At 44.9% G+C, this 26042-nt stretch overlaps 1 protein-coding gene across 2 annotated transcripts in view; it reads right to left on the bottom strand.

Annotated features, from left to right (window-relative positions):
• OFD1 (OFD1 centriole and centriolar satellite protein) overlaps window positions 1–26042 on the bottom strand; it is a 635354-nt gene that overhangs the window by 482697 nt on the left and 126615 nt on the right. For both annotated transcript variants that reach the window (XM_078657861.1, XM_078657862.1), the window contains exon 9: window positions 22457–22563. In XM_078657861.1, coding sequence (XP_078513987.1) covers window positions 22457–22563 — 107 coding nt within the window. The remainder of the gene's footprint in view (window positions 1–22456; window positions 22564–26042) is intronic.

Genomic DNA, 26042 nt, shown 5'->3' on the forward strand with positions numbered 1-26042 from the left:
TTGCTGCCAAAGGTATGCCATATGTAGACGCCAGGACTATTGCCCCGATAAGATCGTGAGTTAGGTGTGATAACTGGCGGTCCTTCACAAAGCCCTTCTGATCTGGATGCAGGATATCCCCCACCACTGTACCCACACGTGCTGCCATTATAGATGTAAATTTTTTATAATCGGCATTCAATAAAGATATGGGTCTATAAGACCCGCAATTGGATGCCGCTTTCCCTGGTTTCAGTATCAATACTATGGTAGCCTTGTTCCATGAGTCTGGTGGGATCAGGCCTTCTTGCAAGATCTGATTGAAGAGTTTGGCATTAGTAGGGATAACCTGATCCCCTATTACCTTATAAATCTCGGAAGGTAAGCCATCTGGCCCTGCAGCCTTGCCGTTCTTAGTATCAAAGATTGCCTCCCTTACTTCCGAGCAAGAGAAGTCCCTGTGCAGATATCTTTGTTGCTCCAGACTAAGAGAGGGAAGTGAAATGTCCTCAAGCCACCTCTGGGCACACTGGCTACATTGCCATCCTCGTAATAGATGTTCTGGAAGAAGGACTGAAAAGCATCCCGGAATTCCTCATCCGTAGCAGAAGTGCCCCTTTCATCTCTGATCTCTCTAATGTAGCTCCTTGCTCGGTCTGATTTACTCTTCCAAGCAAGGAGCTTGCCCGCTCCTTCTACATATTCAAAGTATGAGATCTTACTGGCTTCCCACCTTCGGATAAGCCTGTTGTTCAGAATGCTTTCAAGCTGAGCTTTCAAATCCCTGATCTTATCTGGCTTCTCCTGTAGGATTTCGGGAGGCACTGGAGCAGATAGATCATACCTCTACATCCTGCAACCTATGCTCGATATCTGTGATCTCCTCCTTGTATATTCTGTTCCTGTAACAGAACCTGTTGGTAATTTGGCCCCGTAGGAAGGCTTTCAAAGAGTCTCAGACTGAGGTGATTAAGGCTGTGCCCACATTCACCTCTAAAAACCAAGACACTTATTGTGAAAGATGGAGTTCTTCTTCCTTCTCCAAAAGTATAGCACGGTTGAAAGACCAATTCCTGATTGGACTGGGTGCTTGGCGTTTAAGAGTCAGAAGGGCCCCAGAATGGTCCGAAAGGTGGGGTGCCAAATATACTACACTCTTAACCAAGCTCCTTAATGAGGCCCTATGTAGTATATACACTTTGGCCGTCCCTTGAGGGCCTACTGGATTAGTCTAAAGCAGCCCCATAAAAGACCATCTGGTGTGTTGATAGCATTATCCAATAAGGAAAACGCAGTAGAACTCATTATAACAGAGTTGGGACAGTAACATTGTTTATTAGAATGTGAGAGCATCAATTGCAGAGTGTGCTATTGCCATCCTTAACAATAGCTATATCCTAGGCAGAACAACAAAAAATAGAGCAGGTCAATTGATTATTATGGAGGTAAAGTCAGAGACAGGCCATTTTCATCTATGTACAAATTATACACCTATTAAAGAAGATCCTAGATTTACAATGATTGAACGCTGGAAATATATTAGCTGGAATGGACATCTAATTCTAAATGGCAATTTCAATTGCATCCCAAATTTATATTTATACATAACAAATACCAAAGACTCGAGATGGATGCGGCAAACCAGAAGGATCATTTCTGAGTTTAGCAAAGTCTTGTATTTGACAAGCATATGGCATCAGAGCAATCAACCTACTCCACGAAATACATTTACTCAATTCCTCTTTAGCTATACAGTTCAATTAATTACTTTGAGTCATTGCAGCACTTTCCAAGATGATGCAGTCTTAGCTCTCCAGCAGCTAATTCTGATCATTCACTTGTTATGGTATTGTGGTCAGTGTGGTCTACTGCCCTAAACATAGCGTTTTGGACCTTCCAATGGTATATTTTGACATGTAATGATTTTGTTGGATAAATAAAAAATAAGCCTCTCACTTCATGCTAACTAACCAAGGTTCACACCAGCTTTGATTGTCTTGGACTCTCCTTCTGCCTATAAAAAGGTGCAAAACTAAATCATTTTTCTCATCGATAAATAAAATCAACTGCATTGAAGAGAATACTCTCTGTCAACAACTTAAAGAGTCAGAGGATTGCCCAGCCTGGAATGATATAGAATTGAGCTAGTAACAGACAAATAACTTTAAATAGTTCATGCAGTATGGCGTCAACCTACAGCATTGCATACAGGTAAGGTGAACCAACTGTATCTGGCACGGAAGGAAGAAATATTGGAAACTGGGGAAGATCAGGCTGACTCTTTGCACTCATACATAAGCAGCAGGGAGTCTAAAATTCAGAAGGAGCCCTTAGAGATTCAGCGGGACACAGTTTCAGATTTAATAAGTAGTCTGCTCAGGGTTTCTGAATTCTATGTAGAATTATACTCTATTACTAATTATAATATAAACCTAATTAGGGCCTCATACAGGTATTAAGAATCTATCCCACTCCCAAAATTGTACACAGACTGTAACTGCTAATTAGGATCACATACTACAACCAAGGCGATTTTGGCAAGTATAAAGTAACTAGCTTCAGGGAAAGCATCTCTGATCTATTACTGCTGAGGTCTACACATTGCTAGTCACAGAAAATGATCCTTTACTACTTACAATGATTACTGAGGCTACTGTTTTGGGTTACCTTTCGAAGTCATGGTCCAAAGCCACAATAATTGTATTTAAAATAAAATAAAAACACTTTCTGGATTGGTATGATTTGTACATCTTATCAACCTATTTTCCTACTTAACACAGATCAAAAACAGGTTACAAAAATTCTTGCTATAGTTCTAGCTAACATATCCATACAAAATGATTTAATCCTGGGTAAGGACACCACCCATAAAAACTTAGGAAAACACCTGATGGATGGCACTAATAAATCATGACTAGCTTTCTGGTCTTTAGTTGCTGCCAAAGGCGCGGAGATACTCCCTTGGGAGTCGATTCACAGCGCCATACAAACATGCAAATAAATAAATAAATAAATAAATATTCTTCATAAGCCTATGGCAAATATATTACTAGACGTTGAAAAGGCCTTCGATTGGGTCTCTATTGCAGTTTTGTGAAAGATGATGCCACACGTGGGTTCTCGTCAGCAATTTACTTTTTCGGTCAGCTACAATGTAAGAAAACACACACGCATCAATGTGCTAATGGGAGCACCACAACCACAGTATCTATCAAATGGGGTACCAATCAGGGGTTTCCACCTTTATATGCCATTTATATTGTGTCCTTTTTTTATTTAATTATTACAATCAATACTCTAGTTAATTTGCCCTGGATGATTGATCTGTGTTACTGCAAATAAAGAGATGATGTTGCTGTTAATACACTAAGATTGGATGAACCTATAGTAATAAATGATCAAATAGACACTGAATTTGGCATAACAGCAAGAGAATCTGAATCTGCCCAAAGCCCAAACCCTACTTGCGGGTGACATGCTTAACAAAACCCTAGAATTAGTATGATAGCGTAGTATCCTGGGGTCTCTGTTGCTGAAAACCTAAAAGTAAGTTTAAAATTGAACTATGAACATTTGTTGGCTTGCTGCACCTAATGGATAAACTGAGAAATCTGCTGATCTCCCCGGTGGGTCATATTAACATAATTCAGATGGTCAGATTATTTAAATTTCCATATCTGTTTAGAGCTTTCCCTTTGTACATTCGTAGTCACCATGTTTGGCAACTACATTAGGTTGTCGCCTACTTTATAAACAGCCTAGGAGCGCTCATTCACTTTTGTTACTACAATTGGGCAGGGTGATTACGCCTGCCTGCCTGGAAATTGTATTTATGGCGGCTTTTGGTAACAGACCTGCGCTACTTGAACAAAACATATATTTTTTTTAGATGTGTACTATGAAAATTCAATGATACAACACACTTTAGGAAGGCTAATTTAAGATTCTGGCCACATTCATCTGAAATGGGGCAGGATTGAAGAGAATTTTCCAAATTCCTCCACAACCTGTCCCAGCCGTACCACTGGATAATCCAGACAAGCCAACATTGTACTTGACCAATACTGTGAATTGAGGCAAAATAACAACATCCAAAGAATTACTGACTCTTTCAATAACAATACATTTGAAATCTTTTTAACAGCTTGAAGACGATTTATTTAAAAATCTACAAATTACAGACAACTTTTTTTGTCCTTCACCAGCATTGTATTTTCCGGTCTTTTCGTTTTTCAATGAATTTTAGCCTTTTATGCACATTGAATTGAACAATGCAAGGACTATTAAGCGATGTGGGGAAGGAAGTGGTCTTCTTGGCTTAGCATTTATACTGATACTGGCCAAATCTATTAAGTTCAGACATTCAATAATAATACCCACTCAATTAGAAGCTCAGATGCGCCAAACGCTATTTGACTTCTATCCAACTCTTGCAAAAACTGGGATGCCATATATCTTTTTTGCCTTTCATACAGACTCTATATGTTTGCTGCCTGTCCATGCTATTAGACTTAAGGTCTAAGCTCTCTAAAATATTACAGGCTATTCTGAATGCCAACGATAACCCTGAGTAACATATTTCATTTATCATAACTTTTTAACACATTCAAAGGAATAATTGATTTTCAATGCAATATGTCTTTGCTTTGCAAAAACAGGACACATTCAAAATACCCTACTTTTTAGGAATGTTGGTACTTAATTAGCGAAGTGTTACAATTTGGAAATCAGGGAGCTGTATTAGGTGATCGTTTTGTGAAATTTAGACACAGACCGGTTGCATTCAAGAAAGATATTTAAGGGTTAAATGGTTTTTGTACAGGTTTTTTTATTCGCCTCTTTTCTTACATATATGTATATCTTCATTTAAATCATGTTTTTCTTGTCATGTTTATAATCGTATTGATGTGAAAATCACAAGTTAGGAACTTTGCGTAGTTCTCAGATTTCGGTGGAAAGCTGCTCCTGTTTATGGACTGCAACTACACCACCAATGACACTCTAAATATGTTCACCTCAAAAGTGCTAATCCAACGCTCAAAAATTCTGCTACAACAACAGACATTTGAGATGGGTAGAGTGTCGCTGGTGTGGAAGATGCACTCCTATAAATAGGAACAGCTCTCTGCCTAAATATGGCAACTACACAGAGTTCCTAGCTTGCGGTCTGCATGATTTCTGCAGCGCTATAAGTTTGCAAGTGTTTGGTTTTTTACCTATACTGGGTGCCCCCTTGTACCAGGCCAAAACCATGCTTCTGTGTCAAGCTGTAATGCAGGTGAAACACAAATGTCAGGAGGTGCTTTTACTTATTCCAGATCACCTTGGATGGTTTTATTCCAATCCAAACCTGCAATACTAATCTTGGAATGACACACTGCCTCGTCATGTTTCCGCTTGGCCTGGACAGCACTAGCTAAGCCTACGGTTAAAATTTCCCTGCTGAATTTTTTTTTCTGGCTTATCAGTGATGATTACAAATTCTGCTAGAAAAAGAGTCATTTGAGATGGGCAGATGTAGACTGTCATTGGTGTTGCAATCCCTAAAGAGCAGTTCTACACCTTAATCCAAAAACTACCTTTAGTGCCTAGCTTGTGATTTGCGTAATTTATGTGGCGCGCTAATCCTCCAGGTGTTTAGGTTTAACCATACCGATGTATAGAACGTTTGCTGAATTTCAATGAAGAAAATAATGACAGGCAGGCTTCGGCTGCTACTGCACATCAATGCAGTGAACAACGTTAGGCCACAAAGCACCTCAGAGTGCATTCCGATTGATGCCCCTTGTAGCTTCACACATTTATCTTCAACAACCTGCCTGGGTCCTGATGTACCCCACCACTGTGGCCTGGGCACAAAGCACACAAAAAAGTATCCTTGTCTGGAGGACCTATGAATGCAGAGGACCACTTGTCTGAGTAAGCTGGAATCTCTTTTTCTACACTGCAGCATACTATTCAATTTGCCATGAAACATTGACAGCAAAAGGCCAATTTAGAAATACCATGTAGGAGATCCCATCACTGTAGAGGTATTGAGACATTGAAATATACAGGCCTCATTTGAAGCAGTGCTGGAAGGCTGTAGCAGCGGACGCTGCCCGAGACGAGAGGCAGCGGGAGAGAGGGTTTCTTCACCGCCACGAGTCACCGGGCGCATTTCCCTCGCGTCGCCGTCCCAGGACTACATTCCCCGGCAGGCCAAGCGGCGGCGCGCACCACAGACGCCAGTATATCGCCAGGAGGCGCATTTAACCAGCGCGCCCCCCGGCAGGAGCGGGGGTCCTTACCTGGAAGGCTGTAGCAGCGGACGCTGCCTGAGACGAGAGGCAGCGGGAGAGAGGGTTTCTTAGCCGCCACCGCCAGGAGTCACCGGGCGCACTTCCCTCGCGTCGCCGCCCCGGGACTACATTCCCCGGCAGGCCAAGCGGCGGAGCGCACCACAGACGCCAGTATAGCGCCAGGAGGCGCATTTAACCACTGCGTCCCCCGGCAGGAGCGGGGGTCCTTACCTGGAAGGCTGTAGCAGCGGACGCTGCCTGAGACGAGAGGCATGGGGAAAGAGGGTTTCTTCGTCGCCACGAGTCACCGGGCGCATTTCCCTCGCGTCGCCGCCCCGGGACGGCAGGCCAAGCGGCGGCGCGCACCACAGATGCCAGTATAGCGCCAGGAGGCGCATTTAACCAGCCTTACCTGGAAGGCTGTAGCAGCGGACGCTGCCTGAGATGAGAGGCAGCGGGAGAGAGGGTTTTTTCGCCGCCACCGCCAGGAGTCACCGGGCGCATTTCCCTCGCGTCGCCGCCCCGGGACTACATTCCCCGGCAGGCCAAGCAGCGGCGCACACCACAGGCGCCAGTATAGCGCCAAGAGGCGCATTTAACCAGCGCGACCCCCGGCAGGAGCGGGGGTCCTTACCTGGAAGGCTGTAGCAGCGGACGCAGCCTGAGACGAGAGGCAGCGGGAGAGAGGGTTTCTTCGCCGCCACCGCCAGGAGTCACCGGGCGCATTTCCCTCGTGTCGCCGCCCCGGGACTACATTCCCCGGCAGGCCAAGTGGCGGCGCGCACCACAGACGCCAGTATAGCGCCAGGAGGCGCATTTAACCAGCGCGCCCCCCGCATCGCGGGACGCCGGGCGAAGCCCGGGCAAAGGGCGGGCCGTCTGTGGCCGTCCGGGGCCGGACAATGCTGGGCTGGGCCATCCCCCTTGGCAGGACATATTCCATGGACTTTAATATACCCGGTTAGTGTCAAAAACTGGTTTTGCACCCCATATCCCCGTGGGAATTTGTGGACTGTAGTCCGTAGGGACCGTAGCTACCCACTTATTGTATATTTTTCCTGTGAGTGTATCTGATCAACATATATATATTATGGGGAAAAGAACACCGGCTATGCCTGGGCCAAAGAATAGGCAGAAAACTGCCACAACAACTATCACTACCCCATTGCCAAGCCGAACGGCCATAGACAAAATGTTACAGAAGACTATTGGTGTTGTGGCAACAGCCATAGAGAACACCGAAAGACGCTTCTCGCTCCCACCAAGTATGCCCACATTTATGCACCCAGATAACTCAATTGACTCTCTGCTTGCTGCATCATATGCAGGGCTTCCTGGAACCGAACTTAAGGAGAATTGTTCAATTCAGTGTACGGTGCCATCAGAACACCCTTACACAGGAAGTAGGATTTCATCGACTCCCACCATGTTGACGTCAAATATGAACATGAGCCAAGACTGTTTCCCATTCTCAGAAGATGACTCGGTACACTTAGAGAGTATAGAAGTGTGCCCAAACACCGACATGTCAAACAGGGATAAGGAAAGAAGTTTTAGCTCGCCGGTACGAACCAGGGGGCAAAGGCCAAGAGCAAAATGAAACATATAGTTATTGAGCCATTGGCAAATAAGCGTAGGGGCAAGGGTGGGCATAAACAACAGAGGGGGGATCTTGGACCTGCAGGGCACAGAGGGGGTAAGGGGGAGGGACAGCCTAATGACATACACACTCAAACTTCAGAGGCCAGTGTAGTGCTGGGGAATGAAGGCTTCTGGGGGAGGATGGAGACTCTGTTTTCTAGAAAAACACGAGGAGATGCCTGGTCCACAATATTGTCTGTGTGTCGTGTCAGAACTAAAACCGTGAGTCCATCAAACCACAATTGAAATAACACTGGGCTGAAAAAATTCCCATCAGCCCACCCTTATGGTGGAATATCGTCATGTGGGATACAAATCATAAATCCAGATCTCACCCAACGCACCTGGTGATGGTGCGGAGATGAATTTTGAAAGTATTCTTCTTAACCACAGTGTTTTTCAGGTAGTACTAATGGAGTGCAGTGCTAGTGAAAGATAAAGTGAAGAAATAGTGAAAATAAAATTGGCTCCTGGGACAAAAATTAAGTTTAATAGGTATTGTCCTAGGGTCAAGAGTTAAAACAACGCCTGATAGTTTAAAATAATAACTATCTGGTGGCGCAGTGCAGTGGGGTCAACATGTTTCAGCTCAAATGGATATAGTGTCCAAGCTTTCTTCAGGACCGGGTGGTTATAGCGACTGCAAATGTGAAAATTATTAATAACAATAGTGCTACTAATCATGCACAAAAAATGGATTACTCCTACCAGGAACTTGGAACCCAAATATTTTCTGGCGGATATCCAGTCATTCATTCCTTCCCAGCGTTTTGTGGGAAGTTACCTCACCTCACCCGGCACCCGCTCGGGGAAAAGGAGGCCCCGCTCTGTCCGTCGGTGCCTCTGGGCCTACGTCCGAGAGGGAGTGGAGGTGACTGTTTTCTAACCTATTAGGGCCAGTTAGCCTACAAATCTCAACCATTGAAAAGAGGCTGAGAGTAATAGATGAACATGTAGCGAAACTGGGCTCAGGGCGTAGTCAAACAAGTAAAATTAATATAGGGACAGTCAGTGGAACTAAGGCCAAAAACAATGTAGTTAATACAAAAACAGATGTCCGTAATAAAGTTCCTCCCCCAATACCGAGTACAAGTAAAAACTTAGTAAGCACTCAACCTCCAGCAAAACAGACTTCTAATCCCAATGTAACGAAGGTAACTTGCCCAGAAGGTACAAATCCATCTATTGACAATAGCAGAAGCCCACCTGCTGGACAAGCTAATAAGGATGTTCAGAACCTCCCAGCAGATAAGGTGGCCCAAACCCCGTCAACTAATGTCAGACAGGTCCCGGCCCGCATTAGTTTACCTCCAGAATGTGGGGCTTACGTTGCGGTCCTAGTTAACGTCCCTAAACTGAGGAAGGACCAAGAGGAAAACCCCGCAAGCCTTAAAAATAGAACAGTCCACTGGCTATCTGCAAATTGTAACTTTCCAACAGAAGAAATGAATCAAATGAATCAAATCATCCAAACACAAAGAGTGGGATGGGTAGGCCCGTTGAGGAAAAAGTTTGAGGGGGACTGCATAATCATACATTTTAGATCCCCCAATGGGCCAAGAATACGCTTGCCAGCGCCCCACCGCCTTCACCCTGGGAATTTAATACAACCCTCCTCCCCCCTAGGTTATTTTTATAGGCATCTAATGGACCCAAATTTTAATTCGAGGAATAATTCTCCATTGTGCCATCAGGCTATATACCTCAAAGCACCTTGCACCACAGCGCGCCGTGAGGGGAACGGTTTTGAGCCCTCACAGGATCACCAGCAGCCAGGGGGCATTTCGGTCGGCACGCGAGCAGCGGGAACCACATCCCCCAGCTGCCCCGGCCGGCGCAGGACCAGTGACGCCACAACAGCGCCCGGAGGCGCTACAAAGTCCGAGGGGCGCCGAGCGGCCAGGCGGGACACCTCAAAGCACCTTGCACCACAGCGCGCCGTGAGGGGAACGGTTTTGAGGCCTCACAGGATCACCAGCAGCCAGGGGGCATTTCGGTCGGCACGGGAGCAGCGGGAACCACATCCCCCAGCTGCCCCGGCCGGCGCAGGACCAGTGACGCCACAACAGCGCCCGGAGGCGCTACAAAATCCGAGGGGCGCCGAGCGGCCAGGCGGGACACCTCAAAGCACCTTGCACCACAGCACGCCGTGAGGGGAACGGTTTTGAGCCCTCACAGGATCACCAGCAGCCAGGGGGCATTTCGGTCGGCACGGGAGCAGCGGGAACCACATCCCCCAGCTGCCCCGGCCGGCGCAGGACCAGTGACGCCACAACAGCGCCCGGAGGCGCTACAAAGTCCGAGGGGCGCCGAGCGGCCAGGCGGGACACCTCAAAGCACCTTGCACCACAGCGCGCCGTGAGGGGAACGGTTTTGAGCCCTCACAGGATCACCAGCAGCCAGGGGGCATTTCGGTCGGCACGGGAGCAGCGGGAACCACATCCCCCAGCTGCCCCGGCCGGCGCAGGACCAGTGACGCCACAACAGCGCCCGGAGGCGCTACAAAGTCCGAGGGGCGCCGAGCGGCCAGGCGGGACACCTCAAAGCACCTTGCACCACAGCGCGCCGTGAGGGGAACGGTTTTGAGCCCTCACAGGATCACCAGCAGCCAGGGGGCATTTCGGTCGGCACGGGAGCAGCGGGAACCACATCCCCCAGCTGCCCCGGCCGGCGCAGGACCAGTGACGCCACAACAGCGCCCGGAGGCGCTACAAAGTCCGAGGGGCGCCGAGCGGCCAGGCGGGACACCGCAAAGCACCTTGCACCACAGCGCGCCGTGAGGGGAACGGTTTTGAGCCCTCACAGGATCACCAGCAGCCAGGGGGCATTTCGGTCGGCACGGGAGCAGCGGGAACCACATCCCCCAGCTGCCCCGGCCGGCGCAGGACCAGTGACGCCACAACAGCGCCCGGAGGCGCTACAAAGTCCGAGGGGCGCCGAGCGGCCAGGCGGGACACCTCAAAGCACCTTGCACCACAGCGCGCCGTGAGGGGAACGGTTTTGAGCCCTCACAGGTTCACCAGCAGCCAGGGGGCATTTCGGTCGGCACGGGAGCAGCGGGAACCACATCCCCCAGCTGCCCCGGCCGGCGCAGGACCAGTGACGCCACAACAGCGCCCGGAGGCGCTACAAAGTCCGAGGGGCGCCGAGCGGCCAGGCGGGACACCTCAAAGCACCTTGCACCACAGCGCGCCGTGAGGGGAACGGTTTTGAGCCCTCACAGGATCACCAGCAGCCAGGGGGCATTTCGGTCGGCACAGGAGCAGCGGGAACCACATCCCCCAGCTGCCCCGGCCGGCGCAGGACCAGTGACGCCACAACAGCGCCCGGAGGCGCTACAAAGTCCGAGGGGAGCCTCCCGCCCGCGGGACGCGCGCGGGCGGCGCCGGGCTGAGCCCGGGCAGAGGGCGGGCCGTCTGTGGTCGTCAGGGGACGCTAGAGGACAGGACAGGCCGGACCCCTAACATCTACGTCGCCAGAATGGGTAAGAGAAAACTTCAGACCTCGATTACAGGGGCACTAGTAAAGTTAAAATTGCCCGTAAAACAAATGCCTCTGAAAGCATCATGACATACTTAACATCAGCGGTGGGGACGCTAAATAAAGAAATTGCCGAGAAAGAACGAGAACTTGGGTTGGAAGGTGCATTTATTGACCCCAAAGAGTCAATGTTACCCCTAGAACCTAATGTTATCATCACCGCTGCCCATGACACTGTACCTGAGCACCAGAACATTGTGCGCCAAGAGGACCCTATAGTTGCATTTGAGGCCCCTGAGTGTGCCCAAATTCCGGAGGGGGGAACACAAAACATGCAAAAAACCAGAAAAATTGCGAGACCACACAAAACGCAAGCTTTACGGTATAGAGCTAACACAAAATCACGACAACCCTCAACCAAGCTTGAAGGCACAATAAAAGACATGATTTAAAGGGTTCTAACAGATACCATCGAAACCACGTTGATTAAGATTTCAAGTGAGATTGTTGAAACACTAAAAGACTGTGTATCTGGTATATTAAGTAAATGTGATAGAATGAACTCGCTGTTACTTCAAAAGGTAACGGAGCACCTTGCCTTAGACTCACAACTGCCCCTGAAACAACAAAGGCAACCTATGGAGGAGTCTAATAGTGCAGCGATTATGCCTAATCCAATACCTTTGCCACATACTTTTATACCGGATCCCACAAACAATTCTAAATCCGTAGATAAAACATTGCATACAATTCGCCAGCAAATTCCTGACCCCAAGCACAACCATAGACTTCACGCCAATGAAGAGGACGACTCTAAGAGAATTAGCCAAAGATCGGGTAATGGACAATATCTAAAACCAAGGATAAACTTACCCCCAGAGGCAACTCCATTTGAGGCTCAAACCAGGAGAGTTAGAAACCCAGCAAACTCTTATGAAAAACGTAAAGAGCTGGTGCGATACAAATTGCTCAGGCCCAAGTGACATTTCAGCATCTGTAAGCTTGGCAAGTAGAGTAGCTTGGTTGGGGCCGACCGCCAAATGCTTTTCTGAGGACTGTGTCATCATAAACTTTAGGAATCCACATGTTTGCTCTAGGCTATTTTGGGACGCCACAAATATTACACTTGGACAAATTGGTGCGGCCCCATTAGGTTTTTTCTATCCTCGCCCAGTACAACAAACTCCCCTGCTGACCATGAATACAAGGAAAAACACCCCACGACATAATGCTCACCTAGCTACTTGGGCAACTCAACCACTAAGCTCCCTATTGACCCAAAACTTCAAATACTCAGTAGCTTCTACACCTGTTTTGGAACTGAGAAACAGTGTTGCTGTCTTATCAGAACTTGATGCTAATAATTGACTGTCCCCATAGGAGGGGGTGGAGGAACAGCCCTGTAAAATCACAGAAACCAGAAATTTGAAACTAATGACTTGGAACATTTCTGGTCTCCAAGCCAAAAGGGAAGATACACTATGGCTGGAAATTATAAAACAACATGATGTGGTTGCACTACAAGAAACTTGGGACACTGAATGTAACTTTTGGGTAGAAAGTTATGTATCCTTTTTTTTAGCAGCACAAAAGTCACATAGGGGGAGAAGCAAGGGAGGTCTAGGGCTCTTAATTTCAGTGAGCCACATGGGGGTGATGAAAACTATAAATGTAAACTCTCCCAATTGCCAAGCTTTAGAGGTTTTGATGAATACGGGGGAAAAAATCCTCTATGTAAATTTTTATAATTCAATAGAAGGTTCACAAGGTAGTGAAAATATCCTTATGTTGACCGATTTTTTAAACGACTATAAAAAGAGTCAATCTACATTTGTTCATTATATACTTTTAGGTGATTTTAACACACATTTATGTGAATTGAACTGTCATTATGATGTTTGCCTGGAAGACGATTATTTGACTCACTTGCACTTTGAACATTCAGCAAAAGGGGGTGCCTTAGAAGAACTGCTGATAGATCTTGATATCTCAGAACCCGTTTTTGTGAACCCCAAAGACAGAGTGGCAACATATAGTGCCAGGGGTAGTAATACTATTATTGATTTCATTTTTGGGTCACCCAGTATCCTTAAAAATGTCATCTTCTATAATGCAACCCAGACGACATTTAGCGACCATAACCCGGTTATTATGGAACTAATTAACAGTAACCCAACCATAATAAATACTGGACTACAACCAACTTATTCTACAAAAATCCGGGCTCATGACCAGGGTAGACGAGTCAAATGGTCTAAGATCATCCCAGATGACTTTTTTTAATGATTTGTGTGACAAAGTAGGACTAGAATTAAACATTTGCAGAGATCCATTGACTACTGGAGGGAATGTTATAAATGCCTTTGAAGTTATATGTAAAAATGTTGTACAGATACTCACGTGTAAACCCAATCTTAAGCCTCGCAAAGCATATGGGTGGTTCAACGCCGATTGCTCCAAGGCTCATAAAATTTTACTAGATGCCTTGAAAAGTACACCGCGCAATACTGTAGAGGTGAAAAGATTTAGGCGGGAGTATAAAATAACGACTGAGGCACGTAAGAGTGAAATTAAAGCCAAGGCCTGGGAATCATTATATGATAGACTGACCTTGAGGGACAGTGCCAAGTTTTGGTCTATAGTGAACACACCACTGTTTAATGGCAGAGAAAATGAGGTGGTGGAGGTCAACATCACTGAGAAACAATGGCTGGACCATTTTGAGATTATCTATGGCAGTAAAATCACCACAACTCCTTTCACCCCCATAGAATCTATAATCCCAGAAATCCCATTGAGAATTACGGTGAAAGAAGTACAAAATGCCATAGAAAACACAGCAGGTGGTAAGGCCCTCGGCCCGGACGGGGTTCCCGCTGATATGTATAAGGCACACTCTCATGTGTGGTCCATAGTCCTTGCAAATGTTTTTAACCTAGTTTGTATGGACAAATCTAATATACCTACATCCTGGTCACATTCCATCATTATCCCAATGTTTAAAAAAGGTCAAAGGGGAGACCCTAGGTGTTACAGACCGATATCGTTGATCGATTCGTCATTTAAGATTCTAGGCAAAGTCATTTTAAACAAAATTAATAAGTGGGAAAAAGAAAACGAAATTTTATGCAATACCCAATATGGGTTTAGAACCGGGAGGGGCACAGAGGACCAGTGTCTTAATCTGTATATGACCATCTGTAAATATACTGTTGCTGCTAGGGGGTCGATTCATCTGGCTTTTATGGACCTGTCCACAGCTTTCGACTTAGTCAATAGGTCGAAGCTGTGGACAATGCTCATGGAGTTGGGTTTGGACCCAGCACTTGTAAATTTCCTAGCCTATTTGCACAGAGATCTGACTGCATCAGTGCGTATGACAATGGATGGAAAATGCACCGCTGGGTTTAGATCAGCTAGAGGGGTAAGACAGGGGTGCATCCTAGCCCCCATGTTGTTTTCTTTGTATATCAACTCATTATATTCAATTCTATCAACTGCTACACCAGATATACCTAGCATGGGTGGGTTCCCCCTGCCCGTACGGATGTATGCCGATGACACGGTCCTTATTTCTAGAACCCCAAATGGATTACAGGTGCGTCTTGACTCATTTGGGATTTTTATGCAGAAATTAGACCTGGTAGTAAATATGGAAAAGTCACACGTTATGTCACTGGGGAAAGGAAAGAAAACCACAAAAACCTTGCGATGTAACGGTGTAATACTGTCCAAAGTTAAAACATTTACATACCTAGGCGTAATATTCGATGACTTGGGCACCTGGACTCCCCAGATTACAAATAAAGCATTGGCTGTGCGCAGGTCGTTTGCAGCCATATTGAATTTCGCTAAAAGACTGGGAGGGAAACCCACAGAAGCCATACTCACCCTGTATAGAGCCAAAACTTTGGCCCTAGCAAGATATGGGGCTGGGATCTGGGGCTATAAGGATCTTGCCCCAATTCAGAAAGAAGAGAACAAATCCATGCGTTCTCTATTGGGTTTACCACAGTCTACCCCCTCCTTTGCTGTCCACACGGAACTAGGGTTAGGTTATATTGAGGATGCACTTAATATGGCCCCTCTACTTCTTTGGGTGAAATTATGGCTGAATCCTAGTCTGACTTTAAATCGCAAAATTATCAGCGATTGTATGGGGAGAGATAGAGCCAAAGACATAAAATGGTTGAAACATATTAAAACCGTAGCTACACAATTGGGCCGCCCGGAATTATACTTTAACCCCGAAAGCCTGTGTAAAGATGATGTCACATGGATAAAAGTTCAATTTATGAATTATAGAAATATCCATCGTGAAGCCCTGGAAATTGAGAAAACTACAGTAAGGGCACACTACACAGTAATATCAACTATGACTATTCAGCCTTATTTGATTGTAGTGAACAGGCCATATCATCGATGGCTATTGACGAAATTCCGTTTTAACCAGATGCATCTTTTATTAGGTGAATATCTGAAATGGAGTATGCCTAGGGATAATGCTCCTTGTAAATGTGATGGCTTCACTGATCAAGACCTGATACACTTTGTCTTTTTTTGTCCCTTTTTTGTTGAGGGAAGGAAAAAATATATCATACCACTTCTGAGGGACAAGGGATTTATGCAAGTGAAACCTGCATTGTTGTTTTTACAACTTATGGAGACCCCTATTGTGATGTTCGGGGTTGCTAATTTCTTGGTAGCATCGATGCGAGCTAAACGGCATAGATTGTTGAATACTCCAATGATGGAATGTATTCTGGAGTAGCCCAAGTTTAGATTTAACTTTATCCTGTTAAGAGTTGTTCATTTACTTTCTCCCTGTTGTGATCAAGCTTTTAGGATGAAGTTGCAAGGCAAATGAAACTACTTATAACTGTAATATGATGGTTTTAGGGTATATGAATTATTTTTAAATAATAACTGTTTCTGACTTTTTCCTACTCAATTGTTCTTAACCGTTTTTAATCAATTGCTTATAACTGAATTGCATTGTTGATTAGTGTATGTATGTGTTTTTCTGTATAATTGTGTGCGTAGTATACTTTTATGATTTTAAAATAATCGAATAAAGTATTTTTGACTCACTCTGACTCCATATCTCCAATGTACCCAACATTCCACCCATGTTTTTCTATTCCCCCCCAGCACAACTCAAGAGAGAGGCCCAACTTAAGGTTTAATCAAAATATGCCCCGGAATGAGGTGAGGTATACATATAATATCCCAACGTTCAATCGGTTTGAACAAGTCTTTTCAAACCTGGAAGATCAAGATTGACTGGAAAATAACAAGGGTAATACCAAACCTCAGGAGGAAAGTGAAAAAGGGGAACACTCAGGAATTACTAATGTTAAAGTAGTTATGGGAACAGTATTAAATGAACCCATTCCCTCGCCCACAGTTACACAAGAGAATGTAAATTCAATATTGATAAAAGCCAAACCAGACACAGACAAAAGTGCCAGGAGGAAGTTAGTCGGCCCCACTAGCAAGTGCGACCTGACAATCCTTAGTTGGATTGTTGCTGGGTTAGAACCAAGATTGTCAGACCCGCAATGGGTACAGTTATTGGAAGGTAAAGACATTATTATGTTTCAGGAGACATGGGCCACAGGAAACTTACATATAGAGGGCTACTACTGTTTTAATGTGATAGCACCCAAGCCCGACTTCGGTCGCGCAGTGGGTGGACTATTCATTGGGATTAAAATATCGGTTGGTGGCACTATTAGAGATTTATCAATTGAGAACCTAAATGTACAGGTTCTCGAATTCTAGAGACAGACCCGGATTTATTTAATAAATTTTTATAATAATGATTTCAACTCTGTCCCAAATAAGAACCTCACAGTGCTCTCCAAGATTTTATCTAACTTGGAAGAAAACTCAGATATAGATGAGGAGATGGGGATCCTCATTGGGGGGGATTTTAACGCGAAAATTACAAAGAACCACCGGTCTAAGGGAAAAACCCAACTTGATCAAGCGGAACGTAGGGGTTTCGAACTTCTTAACTGAGCATGCTCTTAGTAATGCCTTGGAAGTAGGTCATTTCTCTAGCACTCATCATGCCCCCACATTTAGAGGCAGAGACTGCTCCTCAACCATTGATTTTATTTTTATGTCCCCCCACTTAATAGATCGCATAATAAAGTCTACAGTGTTGGAAACATCATTTGGAGACCATAATCCTCTTATAGTTACCCTACAATTAGGACCAAGCCCTGTATACGCTAATTTAAATGGTGCAAGAGACATCACCCCTTCAGGAGATGGCCTGCGATTAAAATGGAGGGGAGTGGACAGTGGGGCCATATTAGAAACAGTGAAAAAGGAACATTCCTACCTGATCAACTCTTGCTTATCCTTTGATGGAAATTGCTTCAGGATAATCGCGGACTTTGGCAAATTATGTCTTGTTATAAAAACTTTTTTATCAGTCCCGATGCCAAAGAAAGAGAAAGACCCAAGGTGGTTTGACTCCGCCTGCTCATTAGCAAACAGGGCATTGCGTAGGGTATTAACTATTAAACCTAGATGCATAGCAGAGGTACAGGCAGCTAGGAAATATTATAAATTTAAAATTGCAGAGCGGAAAGCTGCATTACTGACGGAGCAGTGGGAGTCACTGGTCGGAAGTGCAAATCAGAAGAGCAGTGGCCCCTTCTGGACGGCCGTCAGGAAAATGCGAGATATGGGCAAACAATTAACCTTAACCAGTTGCAATATAACCAGCAGTGCCTGGGAGGCCCATTTCTCTAAAATATATACCACACCAACTAAGGACATAATAAGTGCTGTTCCTGGGCATCCGTGTTGTCTGCAGATTGGTCTCCATGAGGTAGAAGTAGCCATCAGACAGAGCCTTGGTAACAAGGCTCCTGGTCCTGACGGACTCCCTATAGATGTTATTAAGTTTAGCCCGGACTTATGGGCACCGATCCTTCTAAATGTTTTTAACAGTCTCCCCTCCGTGCCTATGCCCAACACCTGGTCCACTAGTACGATAGTTCCAATTTTCAAGAAGGGTGATAGGTCAGATCCGGTCAACTATAGACCGATCTCACTCTTGGATAACACCTTAAAAATCTTGGGGCGAGTCCTTTACAATAGGGTGTTGGAGTGGACAGAGGATTGCGAACTATTGGATCCCTGTCAGATGGATTTTAGGAGCAAGGTGGGCACGGTGGAGCAATGTCTAAATTTGAAGCTGGTAATTGACAAGTATAACATCGCTCAATCGTCCCCTATTTACCTTGCATTTATGGATCTTTCATCCGCCTTCGATCTAGTCAATAGATCCAAACTCTGGTCCATCCTTTTGGACTATGGACTAGATGAGGCGCTTGTCAATTTTCTGGCCTATCTCCACACTGACCTTAAGGCACAAGTTAGGATTGGGATGGGCGGGAAAGTTTCTGAACCTATTAAAGTAGGTAGGGGGGTTAGAGAGCGTTTTAGCACCCGTGCTTTTTATTATTTATATCAATGGGTTAGCTAAATCTTTAAAACAGGTGACACCAGATGTGCCAAAAATCCAGGGGCAACCATTACCGGTTCTTTTATACGCAGATGATGCGGTCCTTATGGGCCGCACACCTAATGCCCTCCGTTTACTTGTTAAAACCTTTGTTCAATATATGGAGTTTCTAGATCTGCGATTGAATTTCAAACATTTTTTTATTATGCCCTGTGGCCCAGGGAAACGGAAGCTCATACTATACATGTGGGGACAGATAAATTAGAATACTTGGACACATTTCCGTATTTGGGTCTGGTTTTTGCTGCGAACGGCTCATGGAGTGGGCATTTGGCCCACGCCACGAGCAAGTTCTCAAAAGCCACCAACTCCATCTTGAGTTTGCCACGTCCCAAAAAAATAGGTGCTATTAGAGCTATTTTAAAAACATTTAAGTTGCAGTGCATACCAGTAGTCACATATGGGGCAGAGGTCTGGGGTTTGGGGAAAAAGTCCTAGCATCCAACGAGAAGAAAATCGATTCTGTAGAAAGACTTTGGGTGCCCCAATCTCATCCTCTGAGTTTATTTGTCATAAGGAATTAAATCTCCCCTATGCATGTGATTATATTAGGACTAGACCAGCTTTATTCTGGCTTAGGATTTGGAGGAATAACTCAGCCACCCTAACACAGGATATTATAAACGACTGTCTTAAATGTGAAAAGGGCTTAGCAATCCCATGGCTTGCGGGAGTTTCTAAGACACTGCACACCGTGGGAAGGGGAGATCTTTTTTCTGACCCATCCAGGATAGAGCCTAAAGACAAAAATGAGTTAAAAGATGCACTATATGCACTTTATAATTCAGAAAGAATGGGTAAGGAATTACTCAAATCATCTGTTGTGGCTTATATGGGGAATGAACTGAGTAGGCAACCACTCCCACCCTATCTCACTCTCCCCATGACTAATTGGGAAAGATCGCTGTTATTCCGCCTAAGGGCGGGCTCTGTAAAATTTTTATTGGGTTATCACCAGACATCGCACTATAAACCATGCCGGTGTGATGGGATAAGCACGCAGAATGATTTGCACATCCTATTCTTCTGTAAATTTTATTTAAAGTATATCAAATGGTTTTTATCTCCATATTTTAGAAAACGAAGACCCCTCTCTTTAGGGGAGTCTTATCTAATGTTGCTTTCCCTGGATACAGACAAACTGATTTTTCGCACTAGCACTTTCCTGAGACTGATAACTTGTGTACGCAAAATGATGGAAAACCCCTGAAACTTGATTTATGAGAGCTGTAACAAATTTTAAAAATTATGATTATTGTAACTAGATTTGTATAAAGATTGGGACTGTTTTTATTGTATGTGCTTTTATGAATTTTATGAAATTCGAATAAAGGTCTTTTGAATTGAATTGAATTGTATGATTTAATCAGTCATTAATGGCAAAGGAAGAAGCAGAAGGAGGGCAGGGCTACATAATAGCAAAACATTGAGGCATAACAAGAATAATCAGAAAAAAACTTATCATAAAGGTCCTGTGGGTGAAACAAACTGCTTTGCATTTAGTGAGTCCAAATTCTTTTACTGCACAACCTCTACATTGTGTCACATGTTATTTCATCATGTACCCCATGTCATTTTGGTATACAAACAGGTAAGTGAATTTAAGGAAACCCATCCAAATCACCTACTTTATGTTTTATAGATAATAAAAACAGAAAAGTTATAATATTTCTATCGCACTGAACTTGGGTGTGCATTTATTAATAGCAGCAGTTGGACTTTAAAGAGATCTGGTTTAACTCATCGCACAACTTGCTTGAAAGAATACGTTACTTACCATCGGTAATGCATTATCTAGTAAAGACTATCTAACTTCAAATTCTTAACCTTTGAATTTCCCAGGTGTCAGGCTGGATCCGTAAAGGTTTGCTGAGCAATACCTCTTGAGCGCGCCGTTGGGTGGCTCCATTCGGCTACACGTGATGTCGTTGGCAGCATCAGTTATGACGTTGCCGTCATCTATATAGGCACCACCCAGGCGGGCGGACATCAGTACTTTTTGTTTTTTCCACGCCGGAAGCACAGAGTCACAAAGTAACGGACGAGAACGTGTACAAAATTAGGGACCTAAAAAGGCGAGTAACCCTACTCCTAACAAAATCGGTCCCCAAAGCGGGGAGGCATGGGAGGGCCTGTAAGGAATCTAGAGCTAGATAGAGTCCGTACCAGATAATGCGTTACCGAAGGTAAGTAACTTGTTCATCTGATAGAGACTTCTAGCTGCAGATTTCTTATCTTTGAAGTAGATACCCAAGCCATAACATCCGAGCAGTGGGTTGTTACACTAGGAAGTCCTGCAGGATCGAGTATTACTGTTCATAATTTTATATGTTCAGTCTTGGACATTGAAAAATTCATGTAAACTGCTGGAAGTTACAAATAATTATTACCTGCTATAATGAAAGTGCCCCTTCTGGCGGACCTGACTGTCCAGTCAGTAGTGCTTGACAAACGTGTAAAAAAATGCCCAAGTTGCTGCCTGACAGATATCCAGGACTGGGACACCTGCATCATTTCCCCTGGTGGAATGGGCCCTTAATCCCTCAGGGGTGCTTCTTAGCCAGAGCATAGCAGATCTTAATGCAGAGAACAACCTAGTGAGAAATGGCCCTTTTCTGCACTACCTGTCCATTATTAGCTCCCACGTACGCACAAAGAGTAGGTCGTCCACCTGGAACTCTTTTATGCAGTCAAAGTAGAACGACAACGCTCTATTTGGGTCCAGGCAGTGGAGACGCTCCTCTTCTTTAGAGGGATGCGGGCGAGCAAAGAAGGTGAGCTGCGTGATAGACTGATACAGAAGGAATGGGGTCACCACCTTTGGGAAGAATGAAGCGCCACTTTTTCTGGAAAGGACATCATGTAGGGAGGCGTACAAGACAGCACCTGCAACTCACTCACCCTTCCGGCAGATGTAATCACCACTAGTAAGGCTGTTTTGATGGTAAGCAGCCAGAGAGGACAGCTGTGTAAAGGCTCGAAGGGAGCACACATAAGATAGGTGAGGACCAAATTAAGGTCCCACTGCGGCATAACAAAGGGCATGGGCAGAAACAAGTGAGCCAGCCCCTTCAAAAACCTATTTATAATCGGAGACCTAAAGAAAGAGGGTTGGTCTGGCAGCCGCAAAAAAGACCTGTCAAAAAGTGATTGAGGGGTAACTCTTCCCAGATCGGCGCTTAACTCGTGCAGAAAGAAAAGAACTGATGTCTGTAAGCCTAGGTGGTGCCTATATCGGTAACCGCAACATCATAACCAACACTGCAGACACACGAAGCCGAATGGAGCCACCCGGCGGTGCAAGTTTCCAGATCAAGCCTGACGCCTGGGAAATTCAAAGGTAAGGAATCTGCAGCTAGAAGTCTCTATCAGATAGTTTTTTTAGAGTAAAAAATGTAATTAATGTCTCATTAACTATGTAAGGTAACTGACTTACAAAGAAACAACTGATCTGACAAGATTATTCTAACACATGCCAATCCTCCTTTAACAGTTAAAAGATGCAGATTATATACTCAGATTCACATACAGTTGAAATGCTTCCATCCTTTGCTTCAGGTTCGCTTCTCGGCTTTTCACAATTTCGATATCTTTCAACAGACTTTGTCTTTGTGTGTACCCTTCCTTAGCTTCAATCTACAAAAAAGCATATCTTCATTAATTTTGCATTCACTAATTTATTTTTCCAAACTGGACTAATATTTCATTGAGCAGCATTTTATCTTCATTAATTTTGCATTAACCAACTTATTTTTTCAAGCTGAAATAAAGATCTCATTGAGCAGCACTTAAACATATCCACACCACTCCAGATTAGGAGGAAACATTAGAACAGGCAGTACAGAACATGACATAGTATAAACTACCACAGCAATCTGGGATGTTCCAACATCCAGGCAAAGGTGCCAATGTTGCATGTCACCTTCTGAACAGGACGGAAAAATACAATAAATACTTCAGCAAGTACAGTTTACTTCATGTATGATCACAGGTATAATTATCACAGCATTACATTACGCATTTCTCAGTTTTCTGGCAACATCGCAAAAATGCATTTATTCTATTTCCATCTGAACCTAAAACCAACTTCATTGACAAGATAAATGTATAAATTAATCAAAACCCTATGCTCACTTTCCATAGCTTATTTCTGGGAGACCTCAACCGTGATGGGCAGTACTCTGCGTCAAAAACCTACCAGGCCTTTCACAATCACTCCTCATTGTCAAACCAAAACAAAGGTCAATTTTATTGCTAAAGCCTTGCCCATAAAGTGTCTTTATTTGAAGCGGATTGGTCAGACCATCTTCCCGTCCCTTTCCTCGTAATGACTTCAAAATATCATCTTCCGTGCAAAAAAGGCAGAAAAAAGGATAAGTACCAGGAAAAGGATAACAAAATCAACTCTCAAATATTTATCCAAATTAAACTCATCAAGGTTGATCCCTCTGGTGACATTGACACTTGAAGTAATACAGAAAATATGTCTCTCTATATCAAGGATTCGGCTGCTCATTAAATTTCTCCAGCCCAAACTCATCTAATCAAGGTACAAATAATGACCTTTTCAAATTAAGAGGATATCAGTGTAACTGCTCGAGGAGCTCCAATCACCTATCATACTTCCAAAACAAAGGTATCAGAAAGGAAAACAAATCAGCATTTCTGACATGCCTACCTGATTTTTGAATAATATTTTTTATTGATTTTGATAATACATAAAACAAACACTATCAGTAAAAGTAACATAAGGTAGCAGGACAAGTTCTCACTTGTTGTTTCAGTAGGTCCCGACTGATTTGACGTGGTAAGAACGTTGCTTGAGGGTGGATTAGGTGTTGGTGGGAGCCTTGGCATGCATCAGAAGGAAGTAGCTATGAGAAGGCTTGTTGCCTAGGGTGGGGGAGCAAGAGTCATTGGGGGTATGGATGGGGCGGGCAAAGTAGTTCAAGTGCATGAATGTGAGGTTTTCCGGTACTGCGGCTAGGGTCGGTGAATTAGCACTTGGAATGGCAACGAGGGCCCAGGGAAAAACCAGTGTCGACTTGGGGACAGTCTACAAAGGGTGGGCCTTTGGCCGACCGTGTCAGGGTAGTGAGTGTGTGAAGTACACGCTGTCATGGAGTGCTAGAACTGGGGGCCACTAGTTGGCAGAGGTAGGTACCTTTGACCAAATAGGAACCCTTGCTTCTAGTCAGGGTAAGGGCGTACACTTCTAAAATAACCCCTGCTCACCCCCATGGTAGCTTGGCACGAGCAGACAGGATTATCTCAGAGGCAGTGTGTAAAGCCTTTGTGAACACACACAGCAATACAGTGAAAACACTACAAATGGACACCACACCAGTTTAGAAAAATAAGTAATCTTTACTAGACTTAACACGAGACCAAACGAAAAAAATCCACAATACTGTAATCAAAAATAGGCTTTAAAATGGTAGAAATAGCTTAGCTCAATGTAGATGGTAAATGCAAACTTTACTCTCAAAGTACCTTGGATGCGTCATGCAATACAAACAAAAGGGGTCGCAGGGAAGATGATGTGTTGGTTCCTTGCTTCGGGGGAGGTGATGCGTCGGTTCCTTACTGCAGCGCAGGGAAGGTGATGCATCGGTTCCTTACAGGAGAGGAGGTGATGCGTCGGTTTCTTACTGTGATCCGGTGCGATGCGACAAGATGGCGCCTCGATGCGATGCAACGATCTGTGCCATGCGACTAAAATGGCGTCTTGATGCGATGCAACAACATTGGATGTGATGTGTGCACTCCGACGGCCGTGTGGCGAACTCAGTAACTTTTGAGCTGCGACACGCTTCTCTAGTGATGCGACAGCGATTTCTGCGGCGGCGACACGCTTCTCCGGTGATGCAACACGCTTTGTCGATGATGCAAGGGCGAACTGCGGCAGCAGGCTTCTTCGTCGATGTGACAGCAACTGCTGCGGCGGCGACACGCTTTTCCTCGTTGCGTCGCACTTCCAGCTCCCAGCGACTCGGAGTCTTCTCAGAGGACCCAAATAACAGTAGGCACCTCTCTGCAGGCAGAATTCCTCAGAAAGCGAATTCAGGGGAGCTGGTGGTGAAGTCTTGTATCCCTGAGACTTCAAGCAGGATGCAAGCCCAGTTCAAGCCCTTGAAGATTCTTCATCAAGATTGCAAAAGTACACACAAAGTTCCTTTTCGCCTTTCCTTGGCAAATAAAGTAACCACTGCAGGCCAACCCCAACAGCACAGCACAGGGGCAGTCTCCTCCTTCAGCTTCCTTGGTTGTTCTCCTGGGCAAATTGTCGTCTTGTTTCTCAGAAGTGATCTGAGGTTCTGGGGTCTGGGGCCCCCTTTTTATACACCAAAATCCTTTGTCTCTGAAGGCAGAGAGTGTCTGTACCAAGCCCAAACCAGTTCTGGGTGCATTGTGCCAGTGCACAACTTCTTCCTTTGTCAATGTGGGCCAGGGTCATCAGACACACCACAGGAAGTGGAGCCAGCATTGTGGAAAGCAGGTACCGCCCTATTCAGACCCAGGTGCTACTCCTCCCACCACTCCTCATGCAGATAGGTCTATTCAGCCTTGTGCTGACTCGCCCTGTCTCCTGGAGCCCCCCCATCCCCTGTCACTCAAAAACCAGACATGGAATACACAACCTAGCAGAGGCAGGCTTGGATGGTTAGGCAAGAAAATACCTACTTTCTAAAAGTGGTATTTTCAAACACAGAATGTTAAAACCAACTTCACTAAAATATGTATTTTATCTTTCTGAGTTCAGGCATACTAAACTCGAATTTCTACCTAGTTACCTGAGTCAGTTCGGATTATAAGAAGTTATAATCAAACTGCCTATTCTGGCCTATGGGAACAGGTAGCCTTGCAATAGAGAAAAACGAAATTGGCTGTAATTCACTATCAAAATCATGCCACACACATCAGGGCATGTCCTACCTTTTACATACAATGCACCCTGCCCTAAGGCCTACCTTAGGGGTGACGAATATGTAGAAAAGGGAAGGTTTAGGGACTGGCAAGTGGGTGCACTTGCCAAGTCGACATGGCAGCCCCAGGTTGCACACAGGCTCTGCAATGGCAGGCCTGTGTCACATTTTACAAGCTGCTTCTGTGGG

The sequence above is a fragment of the Lissotriton helveticus genome, chromosome 8 (genome assembly GCF_964261635.1).
Source record: "Lissotriton helveticus chromosome 8, aLisHel1.1, whole genome shotgun sequence".
Taxonomy (NCBI): Eukaryota; Metazoa; Chordata; class Amphibia; order Caudata; family Salamandridae; genus Lissotriton; species Lissotriton helveticus.